We start from the raw sequence: 27,172 nt of genomic DNA, 5'->3' as shown, positions 1-27,172 counted from the left end.
CTCAAATACTGGGCAGGTTTTGTGATGCCAGTAATTATAAAACAATTTTTTAAACTTGTAAAATAATAAAGTTTGACATATAAACAGAGATAAAGGGAATGAAAAAAAATCCAAGTTTGATTTTACAGATTTCTCCTGGCTTTAAACATTAAATGAAAGCAAGTTCACTTAGTTTCCTGACCCAGACAATACTGTCTAATTCATGGGCCTGAAAACTAGTCAAGTGAACCTTTCAGAGAGCTTTTTTACATGTTTCTTTTGAAAACACCACTTTATAATATTCAATTACTTTGTTCAGATGTCAAATTTACCATATTCCTTGGTGTGCATTAGTTTTCACTTAATTTCTTCCTGTTGCAGTGCCACACTATTTTTAAGGATTCTCCCACATCTCACCCATGTGTGTTCTGGATATAATCATCTCTCCAAATCAAAGAAGGCTCTTAATGTTATTTTCAAATGCTCATGAAAGTGTCTATTTTTGCACTGAGTAATTAGCATGTGAGCCTGGAGGGCACCACTTGCCCGTTACCTGGTCACGGTCGCCTGCAAAACAGCAGCTCTTCATGGTACAGGAGTTGAAGTAACCTTGGTTATCAAACTGGAAGACTGGCAGTCGGGAATGGATATCATAAAGCACCGGTGGAAGGCGCCGACGCAATGCCAGCAGCTGGGTGCCGTTGCTGTTGAATCGGACACTCATGGCACTTTGAAGGGAGAGATTTCCACCATAACGAAGCAGTGAACTAGGAAGGGGAAGAGAGAACAAGTCAGCCAGGCTGCCCTAGATTTAAAATGTACATAAGAGTAACAATTGTGTTTCAATTTTTAAAATACATGTGATCAGCCAGTATAGTCAGAGTCTTGAGAGAGAAGAGGAATTTTTACAGAATGATCTTTGCTCAAGGTGCCAATATTTTCATCGTGCTGCAATATAAACAATTTTATACATCTGAATAAAGTCTCTGTCCAAGTTCTGCAGAAAAACATTCAAGGCACCCATTCTCCAGCAAATTTGGTTCAATGCTTGAATGACAAGCTATCAAAAGTACTCAGTTTAGACAGATTTTATTCCTCTTTCCTCCCCTCCCCCCCAGATAAATTCCCTGCATGGGGACAAATCCTCAGTACAAATCCTCAGCACATCAGAAAATGTTTCTGCCACTAGCAGTCACTACCATCAGCTCCAGGTATCCTAAATAAAACAATACTTTAAAAGTTACTATGAGAAAGCATAGGATAAGAGTTAGCTAATCTCAAACACGTGTCACCAACAAATACTGTTAAATTGACAAAAAGCTTATATTACATAACACTATTATCTAACATTCTGACATAGTAGAAGTCCATAGCCTCACCCAGGATTGTGATCACAATCAATGTACCCATATCAGCTCTTAGTATTTGTCCAAGACAAAAAATGGAGTAGTGTGTCCCCAGACTGCAAAGATTCTTCTTTATGGGAAGACCAAGCTCTTTGTCTCTGTCAGGAGCCCAGGATAGTAGAAACTTGGTTGAAATCCAGATTGTGAGGCTTGGATTCCTTTGTGCTTCCAAATGCATCACTCTATTGATGGGGAAAATCTTTTGTTTGCGCTGTCCGATGTTGAGGGATTTAATGACTCCTGACGCAGCATCTGAGATGGACCTTTTTAGTTCATGGATTTGGGGGAGTCCTTACCTACCAGATGATTTATCCTCTGCTGTGAACCTTGTCCACCCTCAGTATCTAACAGGCATGTGCATACAAAAACCTCACATTTTCAGAGGAAGTGGACTCCTAGGTTTTAAGGCATCATATTTTTCAGATACAGTTCTCTGCCAAGACTTTATAAAAGTGAGTCACTCCCCATGGAAGCGAATCTGCATTCCACACAGGTTTAAGCATGCCTTGTATCCTGACACACTGTAGAACTGAACAGATACTTGCCCTTGAGTTAGATTTAGGAACAACCTATTAAAATGTAATTGAAATGTGCTCAGTTTTTTTTCTAAATGGTTAGAGCTGAATTACCATGAAGAAACTACAGACCAGTTTTTCAAAAGTGGTTAATGTCTCTGACATTTAGCACTGTAATTGCTTTAAAGGGATTTAATGTTCAGAGAACAGGTGCTCAGCATTTTCTGAAGAATATCAATTTAAGCACCCCCAAAAAATAACCAGTCCCTTTTGAAATTGTTTCCATAGGTTTTACTACTAAATATTAAACCTACAAATCATTGAAAGTCACCTTTGTATTTAATTTCTTTATGAAGCCTAAGACAATGGTAGTATGGAAACTTTAATATAACAAATTGAAACCATTTTCAACCTACTTTGAAGGGAGCAAATTTTGGGGAGGGGTGGGGAAGTGATTTTTTTTTTTAAGACAAAACACTTCTAGGTACTTAAATACAGTAGCAAGCATTAATTTTATCATCACTAAGATGAAGTCTACATTTGGAAGGCTTTGCTTGTATAGCTATACCATTATACTGTATCAGTAAAGAGCTTGTAGGCCTGGGTCTACACAGAATTTTTGTACCATTATAGTGTCATTTAAAAAATGTAATAGTTATTTACCAATGAAGCTCTAGTATGGATGCAGTTCTACTGAAACAAAAATGTCTTATATCAGTATAGCTTATTCCTCTTCTTGTAGGGCAACAGCTCAACTGACATAACGGTGTTTACACCAAGAGGAGCTGCACTGCTTTGTCTATACCAGTATTGTTAAGTTAGTACAACTTTCTAATGTAGACAAGCCTCTAAGGTAGATGTAGTTATACTGGCTAAACTGTGCTATTGCCCATTGAACTTATCCAAGCCACAAACATCCCAGGAAAAAAAAATTATCTGCAAAAGAGACAGTTTTGCAGAATACCTGCATGTGTACTAGAATCAAGGAACTCTAATAGATTAGTAAGACGATTTCCCTTTACAGAAACCACGTTGACTTTTGCCCAACAAGTTATGTTCTTCTAGGTGTCTGACAATTTTATTCTTTACTATTGTTTCAACTAATTTGCCCAGTATGGACGTTAGACTTACCAGTCTGTAATTGCCAGGATCGCCTCTAGAGCCCTTTTTAAATATTTGCGTTACATTAGCTATCTTCCAGTCATTGGGTATAGAAGCGGATATAAAGGATAGGTTACAAACCATAGTTAATAGTTCCACAATTTCACATTTGAGTTCTTTCAGAGCTCTTGGGTGAATGCGATCTGGTCCCGGTGACTTGTTACTGTTAAGTTTGTCAATTAATTCCAAAACCTCCTCTAATGACACCTCAATCTGTGACAAGTCCTCAGATTTGTCTCAGACTCCAGAGTGAATTTGAAGGACTGGCAGGGGAAAAATCATCTGTTTTTACTTGTATATTGTTACATTTGTCCTGGAGTTATTGAGAGACATCAGTCTTTTAGAGTCACTTTTCAAAATGGCTTTTAGAGGATTTGAGGTTATCATTGCTGTTACCCTGAATTTCCCTCACTTGTTAATTATCGTGTAACCTTGCCTGCAGCTAGAGGAGCAGACAAAAGTCTCCCCCCAAAACTAAACAGATCACCATACACACTCATTGGGCATCCCTCCATGTGAGCCACCAAGTAATAGAAAGGTGATCGTATCCTGGGGGAGTGCCCTGTCATGCTCATCATTGTCATTCTTCATTTTTATACCATTGTAATCTTACATATAAAACATAGCTTGTAAGGTATCGGGGAAAGGTTATGATCTGTTGAAAGTCATTTCCTCTATTCACACACGTAATATCAATGTTTATGAAATTATGCGAATGCGTTGTCTGGTTGTCACTAAAACATGCTGTAAGTTGGGGAAAATCAACCAGATATTAGCTTCCCAGAGACAAAAGCAAGGAGACTAACCAATGCCTAGGAGGCATGTCAACATCCATTGTCCAGCAAAGGAGCTACAATGTGATCACTCACTTGCATGAGGCTACACCAAGGGAATTGGTCCCCAGGCAAGGTTGACTCAACAATGCCCCCAGACATTCTGGACATGTGTTTTCTAAGCACATAGACAGAGGGTTTAAAAAAAATAAACACTGGGGCTACTGCTTTGCCTTTGTCCCCATTGTGCTGTAAGCAACAAAGGACATGCTGAAGACTCCAACACAGGTGAACTGGCCTAGATTTCAAGGGTGAAATGTGTACTATGACCTAGGGATGTGATAGTGTAGTTGATTAACCCATTATCCGATAAGCAAAAGCTTATAGGTTAATGCTATAGACTACACGCATCTCCCCGGACAGGGGCTGCTGCTACAGAGGCAGCAGCACAGGGCAACAGGCAGCTGGTCTGCAAGGGGAGCTAGTCTTTAAACTGGCTCTCCTCACAGACCAGCTCCTGCCTGGCACCCCATGCAGAGTGGCAGGAGCTCCTTGGGAGTGCGGCCGGAGTGCACTGGTTGCCAGCCCCACCCCGGGGACTACAGAATAGTTGACTAACCGATAAGAATTCATGAGGTTACTCAAATATTGGTTAACTGAATAGTCAACATCCCTACTATGAACTGCAATATCCAGGGGGGTGAGAAAAACAGCTTGATTTAGCAGTTGACCTAATAGGGCTGAGAGTTTAGATTGTAGGTTTCTATTTTCTTTTCTTTCAGTAACTACTGACTTTTTGCCTAAAACTTATTTAAATTCTATCTTTGTAATCAAACTTATTTTACTTTTTATCTTTACCAGTGAGTCTGTATAAAGTATGTGACAGATCTGCTCAATTTTCACAAAAACAGGCATACGTTCACTTTCCACTGATGAAGTGGGTGAGCCAATTAATAAATTAGATGGTAATACCCTGAAGTATAGTGTTGAGAGCAGAGGGGGATGATCTGGCTGGTGCATTACTCAGAAATTCATGAGTGGCCATGGGAGCATTCATGCAGTCTGGCTGAGTGGTGAGCTTCACATACAGTTGTGTTAGGGATTACAGCACCTGGATGGGGTTGCTGCTGATCACTAGCTAGGCATTGTGAGAGACAGTCCAGCCTGGTGAGAGTGACGGATGTATAGTGGTCCCACAGTCCCAGAGGGATCCAGTCACAAGGCACAGAAAACTATTCACTTGTATTCAGTGAAGAGGTGTCACTTCCTGGATACAAAGTTGAGTATTAGATGAGTGCAGGTTTTTGCTCACTTTAACACTGATTCCCCCCTCCCTCCACACACACACACTTACATTCTCCCCCCAACTTTTCTTCACAGAATAGTTCTCAGAGGTGGCATCCTCCTGCTGCCATCAGGAAAGCATTAGGAGTATAACTAGCTAGAAGCAACCCTCATCCCTCAGAGAGATGAAGACCATCTCCAATAATGAGATACCTAAAGTCAACCCTCAGATATCATCAGCAGCAGCCATGGTAATACCAAACACAACCAGAGCAACCCTTGACAGAGAATATCTGAATGAGCAAGGTAACACTCTTTGCCATAAACAATAACTCCTTCACTCATTTATTCAGAACTACCCTGGTAATTCATCTGCTGTCACTGCCAATGAGGTGAGACACATTTGAAATGCTGGCCATTGCTGCACAGCTCTGGAAACAAAGAAACGCACATATGAACTTTTTTAGCAGTGGTAGTGGGTCTGGCAAAAATAAGAGAAAGGTATTTTGCCTCTGAACTTAATCTAATCCTAAAGTATACAATATATTGTATTGGGGGCAGGGCAAAGGAGAGATTGACAGAGTTACATGCAAAAATGTTACTCCCATAGCTCAATGTACTACATACAGGCGGCATTCACATGTTAACCAAACGGAGCTCAGATGAACAATATAAAAGGCTTTCAAACCAAAATCAGCACCATTAGTGCAAATAAATCAATTTCTGCTAGAAGGTGGGGAGTCCAGAAGGGGAAGTGGGGGATCTAGAAGAGCCAGACACAGTATTTGCATCAGCTCAAAGCTTCCTTTCCAAAGGGGAGGAGTGGTGGTGTGTGCAAAGTTTAACAAAGCAACTTGTGTCAGGTATAAGAGTCCTGTTTAAACAAACATTTCATTAAAAAAAAAAAAAAAAAAAAAGTCAGCATATGCTTGCCTGAGTTGTTCATAAATTAGTTTGGCCACACATAGTGGTGACAGATACAGAAAGAATAGCATAAAGACCTTGGGGACATTTAAAACAAAAAGTGCCCTAGGATAAACAATGTAGCCATTCAATACACATTCCTTTTGATAAGCAACAAATATATTACAGTCAATGTCTTTAGGAAATGAGAGTCATTTGTGGGGGAGGGAAGGAAGGAAGGAAGGAAGGAAGGGAGAGAAAGTGTTGATAATTTCAGGCCAGGCTATTTACAAGATAATGTAATAAGAGACTGACCTTAACAGGAATTTTTTTAAAAATTGAATGCTCATAACTAATAGGAAAACAAAATGCCTAATGCACAATCACATGCCATCTGTATGCATCTCTGTAACCACTAACCTGAGACTACATGGCACACTACAGCAGAAAGTCAACTTAAGCTACACAACTCCAGCTACGTGAATAATGTAGCTGAGTCCACACACCTCAAGTTGAGTTACCACAGGGACTTGAGGGAAGGCATATACTTCCCTTACTTGTCTCATCCTGGATAAATCATCAGAACTGACAGAAGAGTGAGCTGTAGTCAATTTGACAGGTTTTCACTAGACTCACTAAATCAACCAGTAGCAGATTGATCTCAGAGTATGGATCTGTGTTAGTGTAGATGTAGCCTGAGACCCTTCTAACCATGCAAAAAATAAATAAATAAATTTCGGAGCAGCTCTGCCTCGGGCTTCCTGTAGTCAGCCGCTTGTCAGTTTCAGCAGCGGCTGACTTGGGGGCACCTGGGGCAGAGCAGCTGGGGTGCTGCCGGGTTGGTCCAGTAGTCCCGAGGAGCGGCGCTACGGGACCAACCCGGCAGTGCCCCAGCTGCTCTACCCCAAGTGTCGGCGGCAGCGAGAAAAGCCTGGTCTGCTGGGGGGGAGAGGGCGCACTAGCTGCGCCCCCCCCCCCAGCAGACCAGGGAGACGCGGGTGGCGGGACCACCAAGACGCGCCGCGATCCCACCCGTATCCTCCGCGGCTTTGCTCCGCGTCTCCCTGGTCTGCTGGGGGGGGGCTCCCCCCAGAAGACCAGGGAGACGGGGAGCAAAGCCTCGGAAGATGCCAGCAGCGGGACAGCCGCGGCGCGTCTGGGCTGTCCCATTGCCCGCGTGCTCCGTGGCTTTGCTCCGTGTTTCCCTGGTCTGCTGGAGGGGGAGGGGCTCACTGCCCCGGCTCCCCCCCCAGCAGACCAGGGAGACGCGGAGCAGCTTTTCTCGCCCCAGAGGACGCGGGCGGCAGGACCACAGCGCATCTGGGCGTCCCGCCGCTTGCATCCTCCCTGGCGAGAAAAGCCCCATTCGTAACTGCGGATCCGACATAAGTCGGATCCGCGTAACTCGGGGACTGCCTATACTTTAGGTTTTTTTTTTTTTTTTTTTTAAAGTCTAGAGAAGGACCTTAAAGACTAACAAAACATGTAGATGTTATCATGAGCTTTTGTGGGTACAATACACAGAGTAAAAGGAAGCTACAATTTAGGACAGGTTCTCTCTACACTACATAGATTTTTAGCAACAAAGGGCCATTAAAAGTAAAATGCTGTGTCAGCATTTTTGGCGACAAAATATTTCCACCCTCCCACGAAAGCGTTCCTGCTGACAAGCCTTTTACACTGCCACTTGCTGTAACAAAACTTTTTTTGGGGGGTGGGGAATGGGGAGCACGGGGCGCGGCGGGAGTGGTTAAAGCACCTGTGAACAACAACAAAAATGTCATCTTTCTATTGACATTGCAGACAAAGCCCAAGATGCATTTGTGTGACTGGGAGTAGACTACAAGTCAGATTTGAGATGCTTTTTTAAAGTTGTGGTGGTGAGAGTTTACACAGCTTGTCCTATGTCTGGGTCTAACTAATACCATGATTGTCAACAAGTACAAAATTAATCAAACCCACACCAAGAGACACAATGACTGGGAAGGAGGAAGTAAATTGTCAAAAAGGTTGATGAGTAATAGTTGCTAGGATTGTTTTGGTGTGATGCGGCCTTTTTTTGGAAGGAGGGGGGGGAAGAGACACACAGGAGCAGAATTTTCATTTAGGAAAAAGACTGGCAGACATTTTAACACAAACTTTATATATTATTCGGAATGTAAAATTAAACAAAACTAAACATGTAGCCAATTGAAATTCAATCAGTCACAGGTTAAATGCTCCATGGGCTGCCAGTGAAGTTGGCTCCAAGGGCATGCCTGAAATTTAACCTGTAAAACTAATGCTTTAAACTCTTACATCTCATTCATATTTTTTTTCCTCACTCACTCACAAAATTGTACTGAACCAAGTAAACGGCACTTATATAAAGCCAAGCAAAGGGTTGGGGTTTCTTGGACTTTTGAAAGAACTTCTGCAATCCCAACACTTCTAAATTAGCATTTATTTGTTGGTACCACACTGTCTGCTCTTGAGATTAGCAATTTTTTCCTCCCTATTTGAATGCCACAGCTCTTATCACTTGGCACCATGGAACATGAAGTTGGTGCCACAATATGGTCACAGAGAAGCACTAACAAATCCACACAGTTCCTTTTCCTCAGAATAGGTCCTTTTATGAGCCAAGCTCTACTTACAGCACAGTCATAAATTCAGACTATATGCAGATCTTTTACTTCTACAAATAAATCAGTGCACATTACAGCTGTTGTTTATTTAAGGTTATCCTGATCCAACGTAAAGCGCTCTTTCACAATGGAGATTTAGGTCATTTACAGCCCACCAGAAAAAAAAAAAAAAAAAGTACTGGAGACAGCCATTGGAAAGTAATACAAAGATTAATAGCACCCCATTAATTTTAACTAGGAAAAAAGTCTGTACAATCTAGACTAGGTTTTCCCCTTAGGAATCAGAATTATTCTTTCATCTCATTTATATAATGGATGGCATTCAAAACAAAGGTTCCATAGTAAGCTTATTTGCCAGATGGGGGGGGGGGGGGGGGGGGGGAAATGTAGTACTGCATAGCAGAGTACAGCAGAGGTGTTACACTGCATCCAGCATCATGGGAGTTAACTCTTCAAGTTGCCATTAGCTCCTAGCCACCAGGTAGTCAGGACTGAGGCAAAAAGGAAAACAATCAGGAGCTAAGGGTTGGATTTTCAGACATACTGATCACCTGAAGTTCCCATCCATTTCACTTGGTGGCAGTGTTGCTCATCACTGGGAGATGGCAGTTTACTGTTGTGCAAGCTTGCAGACAGCCAACCAAAGCCAGCTTCCAATAGTATTTTTCTGGCAAGCTTGTTACAGATTACTGCTGATTGGGCTACATCAAGAGCCAACCTGTATTAACCCAAAGTATTTCATATGCACAACTGTCCGAGTTGGTCGCTTCATTCACAGGAATACCTTCACAGATGAACTTCCTGACTGTTAGGACCACACAGTGAGAGCTCTTCCCAGGAGCGTAACTAAGCTATTGAAGAGAAGATACAGTCTGACTTACAAATTTAGTATGCACAAATGACACCCTGCAAAGGTGCACATCTACAGCCTAATGCCAGGTGTGCCAGTTAATTGAAAGCCAATGGCTTCTAACAGCTAGGATTAACTGACTTCCTAAGGAAACTACAAAACATCGATAACCTCCCCAATAATACCATCCTTGCCACCATGGATGTAGAAGCTCTATATACCAACATCCCACATGAAGACGGATTACAAGCAATTAGAAACACTATCCCAGAGGACACTACTGCCAACCTGATAGCAGACCTATGTAACTTTGTTCTCACCCACAATTATTTCCAGTTTGAGAACAACTTATACCTCCAGATCAGCGGCACAGCCATGGGTACACGCATGGCCCCACAGTATGCTAACATCTTTATGGCTGACCTAGAACAACGTTTCCTCAACTCCCGTCCCCTTTCACCCCTCCTCTACCTACGGTACATCGATGACATCTTTATGATCTGGACGCATGGCCAAGAAACACTGGAGATATTCCACAGAGATTTCAACAACCTACACCCCACCATCAACCTCAGCCTGGACCATTCTATACGAGAGATCCACTTCCTGGACACCACCGTACAAATCAACAATGGAAAATTAGACACCACTCTCTACAGAAAACCCACCGACTCATACAGTTACCTACATGCATCCAGCTCCCATCCAGAACACACCACACGATCCATCGTCTATAGCCAAGCCCTTTGATACAACCGCATCTGCTCTAATCCCACTGACAGAGACCAGAAGCTTCAGGATCTCTACCAAGCATTTATAAATCTCAACTACCCACCCAGAGAAATAAAAAAGCAAATTGAAAGAGCCAGACGAATACCTAGAAACCATCTACTTCAAGACAGACCCAAGAAAATCAACAATAGAACACCACTTGTCATCACCTACAACCCCCAACTTAAACCTGTCCAATACATTATCAATAAACTACAGCCTATACTGGAACAGGATACTAAACTCAGAGGCTCTGGGAGACAGACCCATAGTCTCCTACAGACAACCACCTAACCTCAAGATGATTCTTACCAACCACCACAGGACATACCACACTAATACCAACCCTGGTACCTTCCCTTGCAACAAACCCCGTTGCCAGCTTTGTCCACATATTCATTCTGCTGATACCATTATTGGACCTAACCAAGTGAGTTATAAGATCAAGAACACATATTCCTGCGCATCCAGAAATATAATCTATGCTATCATGTGCCGAAAGTGTCCGTCTGCTATGTACATTGGACAAACATCTCAGACACTTCGCCAAAGGATTAATGCCCACAAAACAGATATCAGACAAGATCACAAAGAGAAAACAGTTTCTTGCCATTTTAACCAGAAAGGACACTCTCTAAATGACTTGACCACCTGCATTCTGCTACAAAGACCTTTTACATCTGCACTTGAAAGGGAATCCTCTGAACTGTCATTCATGTTAAAATTCGACACTTGCCAACAAGGACTTAACAAGACTTTGAACTTTCTCACCCATTACCAAGACAGTTTCCCCAATTATCACCTGTAATACCATTAGCTCACAAACATCCCACTCTCCCTACCTTTATCATCATCAATTCACAGACACTTACCTTCCTTCCTCCCCCTCCGCCCCCCCTCATCCCCCTTCTGTTCTGCAATGTGATTTGTCCTTTTCATATTTGTTCATTTTTTTAATTGTATCCTTTGGTATATATGGTTGTGACTACTTTCTTCCACTATTTGATCTGAGGAAGTGGGTCTGGCCCACGAAAGCTCATCATCTAATAAACCATCTTGTTAGTCTTTAAAGTGCTACATTGTCCTGCATTTTGCTTCAACTACCCCAGACTAACACGGCTACATTTCTATCACTGTGGATCAAGGAGACAGTAATGTTCCCCTTTCTCCCACTAATACCGTTAGGATGAGTCCATTCTGGGATTGAAGAGGATGCTTTCACTCTCTTCCCCCTCTCTCTACAAGTGGTTCTGGTTTTGAGCTATAGAGCCACTTTTTCAGTACTTTCTTTCAAAAAGCCAGATGAGAAATGCTCATTTGGACTTCAGTGGAGTCCTGAAGGCACACTGAATTTTACCCCACTTGTTACATTTTCACATGATAGCCCCCACCTTTCCAGGACATTCAGATAGGAAGAAACATCTGTGAAGTCCAATTAAAGGAGCTGATCTTTAATTGATGGGAAAGTTAACTAATCACTACTGAACCATGTGAGGCAATCCCTACCTACAGGGTTGCAAATTACTTCCTGGGCTTGGAATATGAGTGAAGCTGTAAGACCTAATCCATATTAGCATCTTGAGTTGGAGCCTGATCAGTGGTCTCCAACCTTTTTAAATTCAAAAAGTTATCTTGTGCTTAAATTTAATCCAGGATTTACCTCAAACCCAAACACCCTTGCCCCACCCCCTTCCCACCCTTTCTCCAAGGCCCCACCCCTGCTCACTCCATCCTCCTTCCCTCCCCCATCCTCATTCACTTTTATCAGGCAGCAAGCAGACGGCTGGGGTGAAGGGAGGGGGATGTAGGCTCTTATCTTGGGCTAAAGGATTTGGAGTGTAGGAGGGACTCTGAGCTGAGCCTGGGGCAGAGAGTTGAGGTGTAGAACGGGGGTTCAGGGTGCTTACCACAGGTGGCTTCTGGATGGTGGTACAGTAGTGCTAAGATAGGCTCACCCCTACCCTAGCCCTGCACCATTCCCAAAAGCAATCAGAAAACTCTCTTCATCCCTGTCCTCATTCTGCTCTGTGGAGATGGGGTATGGGGGCGAGAGGGAGAGTGGAGAAGGGCACCCCGATATCAGCATCCCCTCCTCTTCCCCATGCCCTGCACAGCAAGCAGGAGGCTCCCAGGCGGTAGGAGGCAGCTCCAAGGCAAAGGGCAGAACCAGCACAGCAGTGCTGAGGGGCAAATGAAGTGCCAGCCTCCTAGCCAAACCTGTCAGGATCACCTGTCAAAGGCTTTAAGATCTATCAGTAGCTCCCAATCTACTGGTTGGTGACCACTGGATTAGATTCATTAGGCCACCACTCTTAGTTTAGATTTTTTAAGTTGTCTGAATCATCTCAGGTTCAGCTTAATTTAAACAATTATTTAAGCCAACAGCTTTTTCTTAGCGGAGGAAAGGTGGTCTACAAGCAATTAAGAGAGGATTTGATTTTAGGAGTTGCTTTTTGTTTGATTTTTAAGTGGTAGTTAAAGCTACTGTGTTAATGTGAATAGCCACCTAACTGAAAGACTGACTTGTGACACAAGCTAGAAGACATAGTACAGACAGCCATAAGATGGTAACTTTTACTTACTACAAACTTAGTTGGATTTGAACCAGTCTCTTATAGAGGAGGAGTTCCGTATCTCAGTAACAAATCCCCTCAAGAAATTAGTCAGTTCCTCCCACTTTCACTCAACTACATGAGACATGCTGTTCCTGGACAGCATTTAGAATATTCCCCCTTCAAGAATGAGGCACACAAGCTCAGCATCCAAATCATGAACAGCAGTACCAAAGCACTAAGAAACACTTTACTTGATGATCATTTTAAAAGTGGAAAATGGCCAAAAGTAAGAGGTGCTTAAATTATTCTGATCTTAAGTGATTCCCAAATTAGTTGATGTAGATAAGAATAAACCTCATCTGACTATACTGAAAGGAGAGAACTGAAATAAAAACATATAACCTTTTAACAGGAGATCCTTGGGTTCCAGTTTTAAAAAGTAGAAAACTTGAGAGTTTAAAAAACACTGTGTAATTACATATTTGCTGCTTTGGACAGGTCTAATCTGCCTTATTCACTTACTCCAGGCAATTCTGTACACTACACTTCTTTATTTTCAAGAGACACAAACATGGTTTTTGGGTATGCAACATAGATTCTATACACCACCTCGTGGCACAAGCACCTTATGACAGCTCAATCTGAACAATCATCCTCCAGGATTTGCAAAAGCAGAGGAGCATTTTCCCCTGTAGCGCTCACTGTGGGCATGTCACCAATGACCAATTCGGGGGTGGGGGGATGTCAATTTATTGCAGCTAGTATAAGGTGATAAATCGACTGCTGAGCTCTCTCACTGACTCTGGTACTCCATCAGAATGGGAAGCATAGATAGCGCCAACGGAAGAACATCTGCCATTGACTCACTGCGGTGAAGGCACTAGGGTAAGTAGATATAAGTACATCAACTTCATCTACTGTATGTGAATAATGTAGCTGAAGCTGCATAACTTAGACCGGGGTGGGGAACCTCAGGCCTGGGGGCTGGATACAGCCCTCGGCTTGCCTGTATCTGGCCCCCGAGGCTCAGGGCCCCGCCCGCCCCCCCCAGCACTGGGGAGGACACGCTGGTGCACCAGCCCCCCTGCTGCACCCCTGGAGGCCAAAGCGCACAATCTACTAGGCTCGTTCCTGCCCTAGGCTCTGGTGTGTGAGGGGAATGTCTTTTTCCTTCTCAGTTGGAGGCCATAGTGAAGGATTTCCCTCCCCCCCCCCGCCTGCCCCCGTTTCCCACTTGTGTGTAGTCCAACTGATTTTTCTGTGGGTCAGTGGCCCCTGACTCAAAAAAGGTTCCCTGCCCCCACTTAGACTGATGTCCCACAGTAGTGCTGATTACTCCTAAAAGGCAGTGGTACTAAGGTATTATTTAAGAGGGAAAATAAGTAAGGCCCATGATTTTGGAAATCTGTTTCTTTTAACAAAACAACCTTATGCCTCAGCTACGCTTCATACAGTGTTATCTGTGTTTTATCAGCACTTCACAGGTTAGGACTCAGGAGCCAAAGTACCATACTCAAGACTCCCTAAATGCATTTGTCATGTTGAAGCAGTTTGCCAAAAGAAAAGCAATTAATTGACTTGACTTGTATATAAAGGATTAGCTCTTTCTCTTGGTTTCTTATTTGTCAGTCTCATATAGGATATAACCAATGTTCCCTATAATCTTTTCAATCTATGTGCAGATTTTTTTCATTCATATGCAGAATAAATTCTTTATGTGCCCTGAGCTATGTGCCAATGTGCACCACCAGGACATAAACAAACCCAGTTGTGGGCACTCACCCAATCATCGGGTGGCACTGGAATCTCTGCTGAGCAGCCACACAAGCCCACAGCTTACAGGGAACACAGGATCTAATTTAGCTTAGTCAGCACACAATAAAATTAAGACTTGACCAATGAAATTGTTGAGTCCTATCTCAAGCTTTGTAACTGCCCCTATCTTTCCCAACATATTTAGAGGAAAGGTTGGCTTTTCATTTTATCACTGCACAGCAATGGTTAGAAAACCGTTATGGTCTTGTGCTAAATCAAAGGCCGATCTATTTCAAAGCTAAGGACAAGTTGTACTCATACAGCAGAACAGAAATTTAAAAATACCTTACAGTTTTTATGATTAAGTTAGAAGTGGTGAAGAGTGCTGCTTCTTGTAGCATCATGGTTGTTATATTCTCTGGGGCTGACAAACAGAAAGCTTCCTTCTCCTTAGAGGAAATGGAAACTGTTGTATTTTGGAACAAAATAACCTGTGGTCATAACCCAGCTAATTCATAGAGTGTAAGGCTAGAAGGGACCCCTGATTATCTAGGATCTCTTCTATACTATAGGCCATAGATCTTTCCCAAAGTAATTGTTGTTTGAACTAGAGCATGTATTTTAAAATCACCAGTTATAGGGAAACAACTAACTATTGGAACAACTTTGTGGTAATGAAGAAACTATGGCTTATTTAGTGTCTGAAATTGTCTAGCTTCAATTGCTAGTCACTGGATCTTGTAATACTTTTGCCTGCTAAACCAGTCCATTCAATAGTCATCTTGAACTGTTGACACCAAAACTGGATGCAGTATTCTAGGGACAGTAATGTTAGTGAGAAGTACAGGAGGTAATATAGCAACCGTATTCCTTCCACACTTGCCCAGTTTCTACCTCCAAAGATTGCAATAGCTCTTTTGGCCATAGCATCACATAGAGAGTTCATGTTCAGCTGACTGAAGAAATCTATGAGGGCGGTGATGGTGGATAGAGTACGCCATCCTGAATGGAGTTCATTCTTAGTTCCTAGATGTATCCATTTACACTCTATTTTGACTCCTTCTCACCATCCCAGCTAGCTAGGGAGTCAAGGGGGGCGAGGGGGGAAAAGAGAAGGGAAAGGGGGAGGGGGAAGGCAGGAGTTGCTATTAAGGATAGCAATGTGTAACCATTTAAACAGTTAACTGATAAGCCGCAGCTTATCTATTTCCATTACAGTTACACACCAGCTGCCTGGGAGCAGCCGGCTCCTAGAAAGCCAAATATAAAAAGTTATACAGCAGTGCCCACAGCACACATAACCATGTAACTACTAGGATTTTTAGCAGATGAACTTACCTTTTTAAACAATTTTTACATCCCTAGTTGCTATATCACAAAACATGCTCCCGTGTAGTCAACTAGAAAAAGTGAGGTGTAATTCTGACATTACACAAAAGTTTTGTATAGACTAGAGTTTAAGGATGCGATAATATGGTAGTTAGAAAGTTAGCCAACACAGAAGAGTCTAGTGTAGAGAAGGCATCCTGTCTTTAAACACATGCTTAACTCAGTGAGTTACTTTAACTTTTTAAACATGTGCGAAACAGAATATTTGGTCTACTACACTCTGCTTTTAACATATGCAGTCCAGTCAAGGTCCAATCCTGCAGTCCTTAGTCAGTGAAAAAACTCTCTGAAGTCAATTATGGGAATTTTTCTTAAGGAAAGGATGCAGAAACGTATCCTAAATGAGGATTTCATGTGTCAGATTCAGCTTCTCCCTGTACAATTTTATAGTTGAACAAAATAATAGTCTGTTAAATCCAGAACAATATAAGTTGGAGCTAAAGGACAGTCACCAATCTGAATATGTTCCAAGATGACAATTTTGGATCTCAGCAAGAGCAAAGCTGTATGAGTGTTGATTAAAATTAGTGCCCTGTGAAATCACATCCAAAGTTGTTATTCCTTCCCTTCCCTCTCCAATTTGCAGTAAATTACATATCACTAAGGCTAATCAGTGAGGCAGTTCAGTGTCCTAAGATTATAGATCTTTGTTATTCTAGAAGTTGGTGACAAAGCAGCACACCAAGTTCAGAGGAAGTCATTATTTAATCCCTAGATAACAACTAAGGGTATATCTACACAGCAACGTTATTTCGAAATATCATAGTCCGTGTCTACACAGCAGACAGTTATTTCGAAATACTGTCAAGCTGGAGAACTTCTTATTTCGACTCCTGTAACTCTCATTGTAGGAGGAATAAAGGAAGTCAGAGGAAGAGTGCTCTATATTGAAATAAGTGCTGTATAGATGCTCCCAATTTCAAAATAAGCTATTTCTAAATAAACTACACAATTGATGTAGCTCAGTTTGCATAGCTTATTCTGAGTTAAGCCCTGTTGTGTAGACTTACCCTAAGAGACCTAACAAAATGGAAATAAATGTCTAAATGTGAAAATGACCAGCAAGAGTGTGTTATTATGGCCAGAAAAAAAAGTTAATACATGCATAAAAAATGGTACCACCTTGCACAGGAATGGGCAATAAATTTATGGGGGCCACGCCAAGATTTTGGCAAGTCATCAAGGGCCACATTTCTACCAAGGGAGTTGGGGTCTGGGACAGAGGTTGGATGCAGAAGGGAGCTTGGGGTAGGAAACTGGGGTGCAGGAGGAGGTGTGGAATGAGAGGGAGTTTGGGTAAAGGAGGGGGTTATGATCTGGGGCAGAGGCTTGGGGTGCAGAGTTCAGGAGGAAGTATGGGTACAGGAGAGGATTCTGGCCTGAGGGAGAGGCTCTAGGAAGGGATGGAAGGGAATTGTGACCTTGGTGAAGGGGATACAGAGAGTTTGGGTGGTGGCCTTGGGCAGGTAATTGGAGTGTGTGCGCGCACCAGAGGCAGGTTCTGCCTGGGAGGCACTTACCTAAGCAGCTCCCAATCAGCAGCTCTGCAGGAACCTGAAGTTAGCTGTCACAAGCTGCTCCAGGAGGCTCTGCTCCGGCAGAATGATGGGGTGGGAGGAGGCTGCCCCTGCTGCCAGCAAAATCTCAGCTGCTATTGGTCAGAAACTGGCCAATGAGAGCTGAGCGATTTTGCTGAGGGGCGGGACAGTACAAAGCCTCCCTCCTTGCTCCCAAAATAGAGCCATTACATTAAAGCGGTTGCCGCTGCGCTATGCTTAAGATCCCAGCGAGGCAGCTATGGGCCAGCTCTGCTGGCTTGGTGAGCCGGATCTGGCCTGCTGGCAGCTTCTTACCCAAACCTGATCATGCACATTTATTCAAGGTAGTTTCTGTTGCCTTAATGACAATTTTTGCTACTTTCTCATTATGCTAGCCCTGCACATCCCATCCATCCATTTGGGAGAGCACATTTCACTCTATTCTGGCTAGATATTTGGTATGTAACTGACGACATTGTAAGACAATCAGTCAATGATAGACTCTCATAGATCTTCCAAATGAGAGCTCCATAGCTGGGAAAGTCCCAATCAAATCTAGGTCACGGACGGACGGACGCACACACACGTCCATCATTTGTTATCATACAATGGATGTCTTAAATTAGTTTTCTAAAGAGGCAGTCCTAATCTAACTCCATTAGATGAAGATTGGTCTGCCCTACCAGTAGGCAACAAATACAAAAATGTGCAGTTGTCAGTGGAAAATTGTAAATCTGGGGTTATAGACACTAAGTCACTGTAAATTCATGGTCTTGGAAGTCTCTATTAATCTGCATGTGCCAATTTTCCTTACTCTTACTCATGATATTTGCATATTTCCAAAAACAAAACAGGAAAAAAAAAACAAATGGAAATTTTGTATGTTTACTTGAACCGCTCAAAAGAATTCTCATGTTATGCTGATCAAGAAAAAAAAAAAGTTAAATTCGTAAAAAGGGAGAAAACATTCTCTCTCTCACACACACACACACACACACACACACACACAAGCAGCTCTAACAGAAAAAGCCCAACTACACATACCACACTCAGATGCTGCACATTAGTTTATCTTAAGGACATCCCTAAAGTACAAATTTAAAATGAGATTTTTGCTAGAAGTATAAAATAATGGTAAATTAGATAGAATTATACAATAGAATTCTCTGTATCCATAGGACTTCCTGAGTATCTGAAACCTTGGCTAAATGGGAGTTGCTGCTGGGTCAGCACACCCAAACCAGACACTTTGAAGACTGATGTCTTTTCCTCCAGTTAATCAAAAACAACTAGCTTCCACTGAGGCTGCTCATTCTACCAGTATATTAGTGCATCAAAGTTAAGATGCCATCGTAAAAGCTTGGTGAGCCCTAGAAGCTTTCCAAAACTCCTGGCAAGACAAAGCCCTGTAAAGGAGTTTTGTAGAATCAAGGTTCTACTATGTGCGCTAAAATAGGAGTTGACAACTTTTTCAAGCCAAAGAGCCAAACTACATCAAAATTCAGAACAAGTGGTCAACAAAGAGCTAGTATAAGAATGCCCATTTGTAGGATTGAAAATATACAACTTAATATTACTAATAATTGACATGATTATTAATAGCAGCATAAATGAAACATTGTACTCAAGGTCTTTATTTAATGGGACTTCTGCTGCATTTCCCTCCCCCCCCACACACACTTCTTAGAAGTTTATATCATAACTGATCAAATTCAGCTTCATCCATGCATTCAGGCTGTCAGTTGTGAGTGCAATTTACCTTTGATGGGATTCAAATGAGAGAAAGCCTGCTCACACACAGGTGGAGCCAAACATTCCAAGGAAGGCCATACTAACATTCTGCATGGTGTTGTATGTGACAGGAAGTTCTGATTCTGCAAACTTAGAAAGATTATCATTGTGCTCCATTTTCTTCTGTCAGACTATTTGTGCAGTTTTGCCAATTCTGCACGTTGTCAAGCAAGGCATTCCAAAACAGACTTCAGCTTGATTAATTTTTCCACCCAGATATCTGACTCCTTGAAATCTATTTTCATTTGCAAATTGCTGACAGATGCCTGGAATGGACTGTCGAATCCAGTTCATTGGACACTTTGTGGACAAATCATAAACTTAAACAGAACACTGTTGTTTGCAAGTCAACAAAACAAGACTAGAATGCCATCAGGAGATCAGAAATAAACCCGGCAAGCTCCTGCAAATCACAGCAGTTATTTGGACTCTCTCTTTCTGATACGAATCATGAAACTTTTCTAATCTTCCAAAATGTGCCACTCAATATCTTTCATAAATACAGTCATTTTGACTGAAAATCGAAACACTGCCTGCTGCAGGGTCAGGACTGTATTTCCTTACCCTTGTAGCTTAAGGTTTCTCTCAGTCAAATAACTGGTAATATTGATGAGATAGTAAAACTTGAGCAACCAGTCAAAAAGTCTAAAAGCCTGACGTGTTTGACAACCTTTATATCCAAAAATGACTTATTCTCATTAATGCAGATGTCAAAACAAGACAAAACTTTTCCATGAGATAATCAGCGAACATTGTGAATTAGTAGATCAGGGTATTTGGAATCTTCTTCCTTGAACAGTGACTGAAATTGATGGTAAATCAGGGCTTAGGTAAGAATTCAATTCACAGTGTGATTGACCAGTCCCATTACATTTCCAAGGTCAATTCCACAAGATTGCACACGAAGTGCCTCCTGATGTACAATGCAATGAAAGTTCAAACGTGGGCGGTTTAGCTTTTCTGACAAGATAAAAGAATCCCCTGTATGTGTTGCCCATGCTAGGTACACTGTCCATACACACAGACACAAGATTATCCAACCGTATTTCTCTCGTTTACAAAGTTCATTTTAGTTCTAGGAATGTCTTTGCCCCTTCTTTGATTTTTTTAATTGGTAATCTCAATCATTTCTTTGCGCACAGCACTTCCACAAACTTATCATCCCAGAATACACAACTGATTAACGTCACATGTCAGTTGTCTTGTCCAAAGCAAATGAAAAATAAGTAGCTGTACTCAAATTTTGCATTTGTTCCTTGTCAATTTGATGGGCCATTTTCACAGCTCTGTCATGAACGGTTTGTGTCAATGGTATGTCTTGAATATTCTGTAAGATTTTTGTCCTTGTGAAATTAATCAAAAGTTCAAGACCAATTTTTAGCATTCATCTCTTCACATAAACCCGTCAGTGAAAGGCGTCCCCAAATAACGCTGTATGAGTCTGCAAAACTTGCAGAGCTTCAGCTCCCACCTTTTTTGACCATGCCAAAAGGTTGTCATTTTTCACTGCAGCTCCTTGCAGGCTTTTTTCCGGGCTTCACCCTCAGGGTATTTTGTAGCAAATGCTGCTGGTTCTGTCATGAAATTCTTGGTTGGTTTGTTTACTGTCTCTCACTACAAATGAGAAAGTGTGGAGATCCAGACCTAACCACAAATGCATACAAGTCTGTATGCTCCTTTTGAAAATGTCAGTACTCATCATATCTTTCTCTTCTCCATTTTTACCATTAGGGGGTTTGAGTTCACCATCATGAATGATGATGGAAAGATTTCTTGACCAAATAAAAAGAGAATATGCATGGCCCCTAATGAGGGGGAGAGGATGGATGGTTGTTAAAATGAACAGTTAAAGGTGAAATAGACCAGAAAAACACCATCTCGACATGAGTAATTATGGTGTTTTTAAAATTTTGAATTAAAATGAAAAGTTAATTTTTAAAAGTTGCATATATTTTGGGTATGACAAAAGAGCCATATTTGGTTCCATACTGAGCCATATTTGGCTCTAGAGCTATAGGTTATAGACCTGTGTGCCAAAAAATTATTCTTCATTATTGCTAAACTTAATGTCCTACAATGTTTATTGTCTCATTCAGGTCCTCTCACCACCCCACGCGTGGGCTACAGCTAGCTGAATGGCTTGGCAGTACCCAGGAAAAGAGGATTAAATTAAAAAAAAAAAAAAAGACAGCATAATATACTATAAGAATAAAAACAGCTCTTACCTCTGTGGTTTGCGAATGTCCCAAAGTCCCACACCCTCTTTAGAGTTGGCAGTAGCCAGTAATCTGGGTTCTACTGGATTAAACATCACACTATGAAAGGCTGATGGATAGTTTGCCAAGCAGAAGGGCTCTAATGGGGGGGGAAAAAATGCAGTTTTCAAACATACGAACACACACCACATATAACTGTTCTGTTGCAATGATTTTACAACTCACTATACTGTATTTTCAGATCACTATTTGGAAATAGAAACATTTCCCCGCAGATTCTGAAGCTAAACACAATCTAAACAATGTAAATGATATTTTAAAATCCTCCCACATGTCATGTATGCTCAATGTTGAAAAGAATCCCTTAGGAGAATTTTCCACATAGAATCCTACACAGAGAATTTTAACAGAACCATTTAAGGCCATAACACTGTACAGAGCCAAAATTTCAAATCTCATTAAGATGGAAGGCACAAGCTTATCAGATAAGAGAATTTTTAAGTCAGGGGCTTCTTCTTAAATTAGCAGTTCTCAAAAATTTCACAGTGCAAACCACATATTTACATAAAGGAATAAGATTTCCTTGAGACCTCCCTATTCACAGAAAGCAGATGTAGTAGTTGCTCACATAGAAAAAGTAACATTACTTAATTAAATTTAGCATCTAGAAACATGCAGGAAGAGTAAGAACCATGTGAGAAGCCATCTCTCCACAAATTACTAGCTCATATTCTGAACATCAGAAATTCTCTAAAGATCACAATTAGAGTTACCAGATGATTAAAAAAAACACCACACACACACACACACACACACACACACACACACACACACACCACGGATACATTTGATCTCAGATGGGGTGGGGGAGGGGGGATGAGGGGTGGAGGAAGAGACCAGCCAGGAGGGGAGCGGGGCTGGCCGGGGGAGACTGGGGGAAGGAACCGGCCGGCAGGAAGCAGGGCTAGCTGGGATGAGGGGAGCGGGGAGAGTGGGGCTGGCCAGGGAAACTGGCTGTTCTTGTGGAAAAACTTGCGGAGCATCTACACTGCACATGTGTTCTTGCGCAAGTACATTTACAGTAAAGTGTTGGAAAAGAGGGTTTCTTGTGCAAGAGTTATGCCTCTCCCCATGAGGAATAAGCCCTCTTGTGCAAGAAGGCAGTGTAGATGGGTAATGGGTTTCTTGAGCAAGAAACCCTTATGGATAAAATGGCCATCAGAGCTTTCTTGCGCAAGAGAGCATCCACACTGCCATGGATGTTCTAGTGCAAAAGCACATCTCTTGCGCAAAAGCACATGGTAGTGTGGACGCGCTCTTGCGCAAGTACTTTTACGCAAGAACTCCTGAGCAAAGCAGTTCTCGCGCAAAACGCCTGCAGTGTAGATGTAGCCCCAGTGTCTGTATACTACCTGCTACAAATGTGGCACCTAACCAATTTGGGACGTTTGAGAAGTGTAGTATTAAAAGAAACACAAGTCTCTGCCATCCAGTTTGAAGAGGAGCTACTCCACCATTATAAAATCACTGGAAATGGAAGAATAAGTTGCTTTAAACAGACTGACTTCTGGATTTCCCATTTGCAAGCAATCAAATATTTTAGAAAGCTATAAAGATTGGAGTTATTTTCAAGCCAGAGGGGTGGTTTGTTTTGCTTTTAAAAAAAAAAAAAAGAAGTTTCAAAACCTATTCATTAAAGCCTGGATATCAAACATTGATCACTAGGTTTGAGAATTATTGCTATATTTCATCCCAAATGATCAGATTATTCATAGTGTACTACCCAGTGGTTATCCATAACAGGCCTTTGGTGCTCACAAAATGGACTTGTTTTTTGGGAATACTTTTAACCATTCTGCAGCCCAACAGACGTCAATGGCTGCCATTGATGATATATGTAAGACACCTGCAGTTGAGCCAAGAGCCTCCTCTGAACAGCTAGTGTAACCTGTAGCCATAACCGGGAGAAAGGTGAACAGAATACAAAAGGAGCCTAGTCTAATTCACCAAGCACAGGACAGATACGGATCCAGTATTTTAATAGAGACTCCCTTGTAGCTTAGGCCAAATCTCAGCCTCCAACTTATTTCAATTTTACAGTCTGGGAATTGTTTCTATTTTATAGTGTTGTTCTGGTGATTCAAGTTTATGAAAAGCTATTACAAGTGCTACAGTTTATTAGGGTTGCCAGATACCTTCACAAAAAAATCCTGAACAGGCAGAGAAAAATTGGTTGAGGGACAAAAAAAAGAGAAGTCACTGCGCCTTTAAATTACCATGCTCCTCGCTCCCTCCGCCCGCGCATGCCGCCAGCCTTACACCCAAGAAAAATGGAAAAAAACAGACATGCTGGTTTTTTTTCTTACCAGACATAAGGCCAAAATATCGAACTGTCCGGGCAAAAACCGGACACCTGGCAACCCAATTTGGCCGCTGTGGGCAGACAGGACACTGGCCTAGACCCAGTCTGACCATTCTTATACCCATCTCCTCAGTCAAAGGCCAGGCTAGCGCACAGCTCCTAACACGGGGACAGTAGCTCGGGCTCCCAGGCGAGATTGGTGGGAGGCACATTTGAGAGGGATTCCCTGGGACAAGGGATGGGCCGTGAGCCAGAGACTCTCTTGCGCTGCAGGACAATCACTCCCCTAGGTTCCAGATACATGTGTTTGATCAGGCATTTGTGGCCCAAACTACAGACCCAGCCAAACGACTGGACTCACCCCCCCCCCACTACCTTCCTGCTGGGCGAAGCAAACCAGGACCTGGCCGGGCCGCTCCTGGATCTCACTCACTCCCTTCCCCCCCAGATCGCTTCACACAGGAATTTCTTCCACGGGCTCTTGGGGAGCCCTGGGCCCCCCAGTCCACCTCCACCCGCACCAGGAAGGGCACGGCGCCTCCCTGGCCATGGCCGGCGAGTTCCAAGCAGCTGGGCTGGTCACAGTCTTGCAGAGCCAATTTCACTTTCATTTCAGGAAAGTCTCCTTCCCCCTCCCCGAGTTTCTTTTCCCTTTGTAACTCGGTGCAGGGCTGTGGGGAGGGCGGGAGACAGAGCAAGGGAGCCCCGCCCCCAAGGAAGCCAAATCTCCCTCTGCTTCTGCTCTCACATCCATCCCCTGGCAGGCAAGCCCCATCTTTTTCAGCCGTTGCACCTTTAAATTGCCACGCTCCTCGCTCCCCCTACTCTCGCAGATGCCGCTGGCCTTTCGTCTGAGGAAGACAGAAAATACCAGACATTTTACATGTCTAGTATTCCGTTTTTTTTTTTTTTTTTTTTTTTTTTTAAACTGGACGGAAGGCCAAAATACCAAACTGTCTGGGTGAAAACCGGTCACCTGGCAATCCTACTGGGGAGGTGCACACAACCCTCTAGTGACTGCAGGCCTAACAGCTTCTAAAGCATATGATCTAGAGAACGGTCCTTAAGTGTCTTTTTTTTTTTAAATCTGGTGACAGCTAAGCACAGTCCACAATTTAAGCTGCAGGCCTAAATTTCTCCCTCCCATTTTTCTAGAGTATCTGTTATATTTGGAGCACTCTGGCCAAGACTATCCTGTGCTTAGTAGAACAATCAGGATTATGTTGAGGAAGAGAAGAGGGGCAAACATTTGTTTTGCAAGCCCATCCAAAAGCATTAAGGCTGGCTCTAGTCCAGACAGTTTGAAAAGCAGACTAAATGGTGAAGCTGATCCTTTCAGTTTACATCATCAAATCTGGTCCCTGCTGGCACTTACATGCTGTATCATTAAAACAGCAGCCCTCACTAAGACACACAGACCCCATTCACAGAATGGAGATACTGGAACAGTGTCAGACTACTAAATTTAAAACAAAACAAAAAAAACCCTGTCATTTGGCAAATATACACTTGGACAAATTACTATAACTAACCACTGGAGTTTCACCTGCATTAAAGGCAAACTACTGTACTTCAACAGGTATTTTTTCTCCTAATTTACAGAAAACAGATTATACCATCCAAATTAAATCTTTATTCATTTAAATCGACTAATTTGGTTATTGTTCTCTTCTGCTTTATTTCCACACTTGCAGCTCTTACACATAGCAATATGAAAAGGTTTGTTCCTTTCATGAGAAGTTTAATACCATCCCTTCTAAAGCACGAGGAAATAGGTTTTTAAAGGGAAAAAGGTATGCAAAAGATTGGGGTGGGGGGAGGAAGGGGGAAGAAGAATTCAACTCAACTCTATGGCTGTTGGCTAAAACAGAATATTTAATAGCAGCTTATATGTGATGGTATTTTAAAGGAGTTTTCCAGACATTAAGCATTTTGACACTGCATACATTTATTAGCAGGCATAGTGCTCACTACCATAGGTAGTCCCATTGAAGTCAGGTGAGATTCCTTATAGTGGTGAGCACTACATCTTGTAGCAAATGATTGCAGGCTCAGGACTTAAATATGTATGGAGGCTCCTGTTCACCATGGCTACGTCTACACTGGCACCCTTTTCCGAGAATGCTTAAAACGGAACAGTTTTCTGTTATAAGTATTTCTGGAAAAAGCGCGTCTACATTGGCAGGATGCTTTTCCGGAAAAGCACTTTTTCCGGAAAAGTGTCCGTGGCCAATGTAGACGCGCTTTTCCGGAAAAAAGCCCCGGTAGTCATTTTCGCGATCAGGGCTTTTTTGCAGAAAAGACTACTGTGCTGTCTACACTGGCCCTTTTCTGGAATAGTTTTTCCGGAAAAGGACTTTTGCCCAAACGGGAGCAGCATAGTTTTTCCCAGAAAAACACTGACAATTTTACAGTCGATCGTCATTGCTTTTCCGGAAAAGCAAGCGGCCAGTGTAGACAGCTGGCAAGTTATTCCGGAAAAACAGCTGCTTTTCCGGAATAAGTGGCCCAGTGTAGACACAGCCCATTTGTTTCTATTTTAACCACTAGAAAACATGCAGACTTTATACTGATACCCAATAACCTCTGAACAAAAGACCATTCTTATCAATCAGTCTCTTAAGAGATGGGCCCAGAATGGTCTCAAATGATTCCAGTGCAATCATGCTCCAGGTTGGTTAAAAGGCCATCTCTTAAATGAGTGTCAGTGACAGGTACAGCTGAAGTTTAATGGTTTAATTGCAAGCACATGCAGGTACAAATGATTTCAAAAGCCTTTGTTAAAACTGAGCTGAGCCACATGCTAAATACAATTTCATCTCTTAACACTTATTGTCAGCAACAGGTAGTTTTCCCAGTTCAAACAAGACTTAACAGTCTGAGAGGTTGCCTTCACTTACCTTGAGAACGATGCTCAGAAGATTGATCTTCAGAGTTTTGATTTGGCAGGTCTAGCAAGGACCCACTAAATCAACTGCTGATGGCACCACTGTCAACCCCAGTACTCCACAGGGTTGCAAGGTGTCCGTTGACCTCTCACAGTGGGGCACCACAAACTGTCAACTTCAGGTACGTCAACACCAGCTACAAGAATCGTGTAGCTGGAGTTAAGTATTTTAGGTCGACTTTCTTGCATAATGTAGACCTGGCTTAACTGCTCAGAAACAGATATTAAATGAGGATGGGTTTTGTTTGGTTGGTTAGTTAGTTTACCTACCTGTTTAGTTAGGGATTAAGAGGTACACTCAATATAATGTATTTTAATAAGCCTAATTGTATGCTTACCCAATAGTGGAA

General features: G+C 42.3%; 1 protein-coding gene across 1 annotated transcript in view; it reads right to left on the bottom strand.

Annotated features, from left to right (window-relative positions):
* DCAF5 (DDB1 and CUL4 associated factor 5) overlaps positions 1–27,172 on the bottom strand; it is an 87,434-nt gene that overhangs the window by 35,873 nt on the left and 24,389 nt on the right. The window contains exons 5-6 of the mRNA XM_075927343.1: positions 21,523–21,652; positions 533–746 (exon numbers count right to left, since the gene is read on the bottom strand). Of these exons, the coding sequence (XP_075783458.1) occupies positions 533–746; positions 21,523–21,652 (344 nt within the window). The remainder of the gene's footprint in view (positions 1–532; positions 747–21,522; positions 21,653–27,172) is intronic.

Source organism: Pelodiscus sinensis, chromosome 4, assembly GCF_049634645.1.
Source record: "Pelodiscus sinensis isolate JC-2024 chromosome 4, ASM4963464v1, whole genome shotgun sequence".
Taxonomy (NCBI): domain Eukaryota; kingdom Metazoa; phylum Chordata; order Testudines; family Trionychidae; genus Pelodiscus; species Pelodiscus sinensis.
The sequence above is the reverse complement of the archived record's forward strand: the minus strand, read 5'-3'. Positions and strand labels throughout refer to the sequence as shown.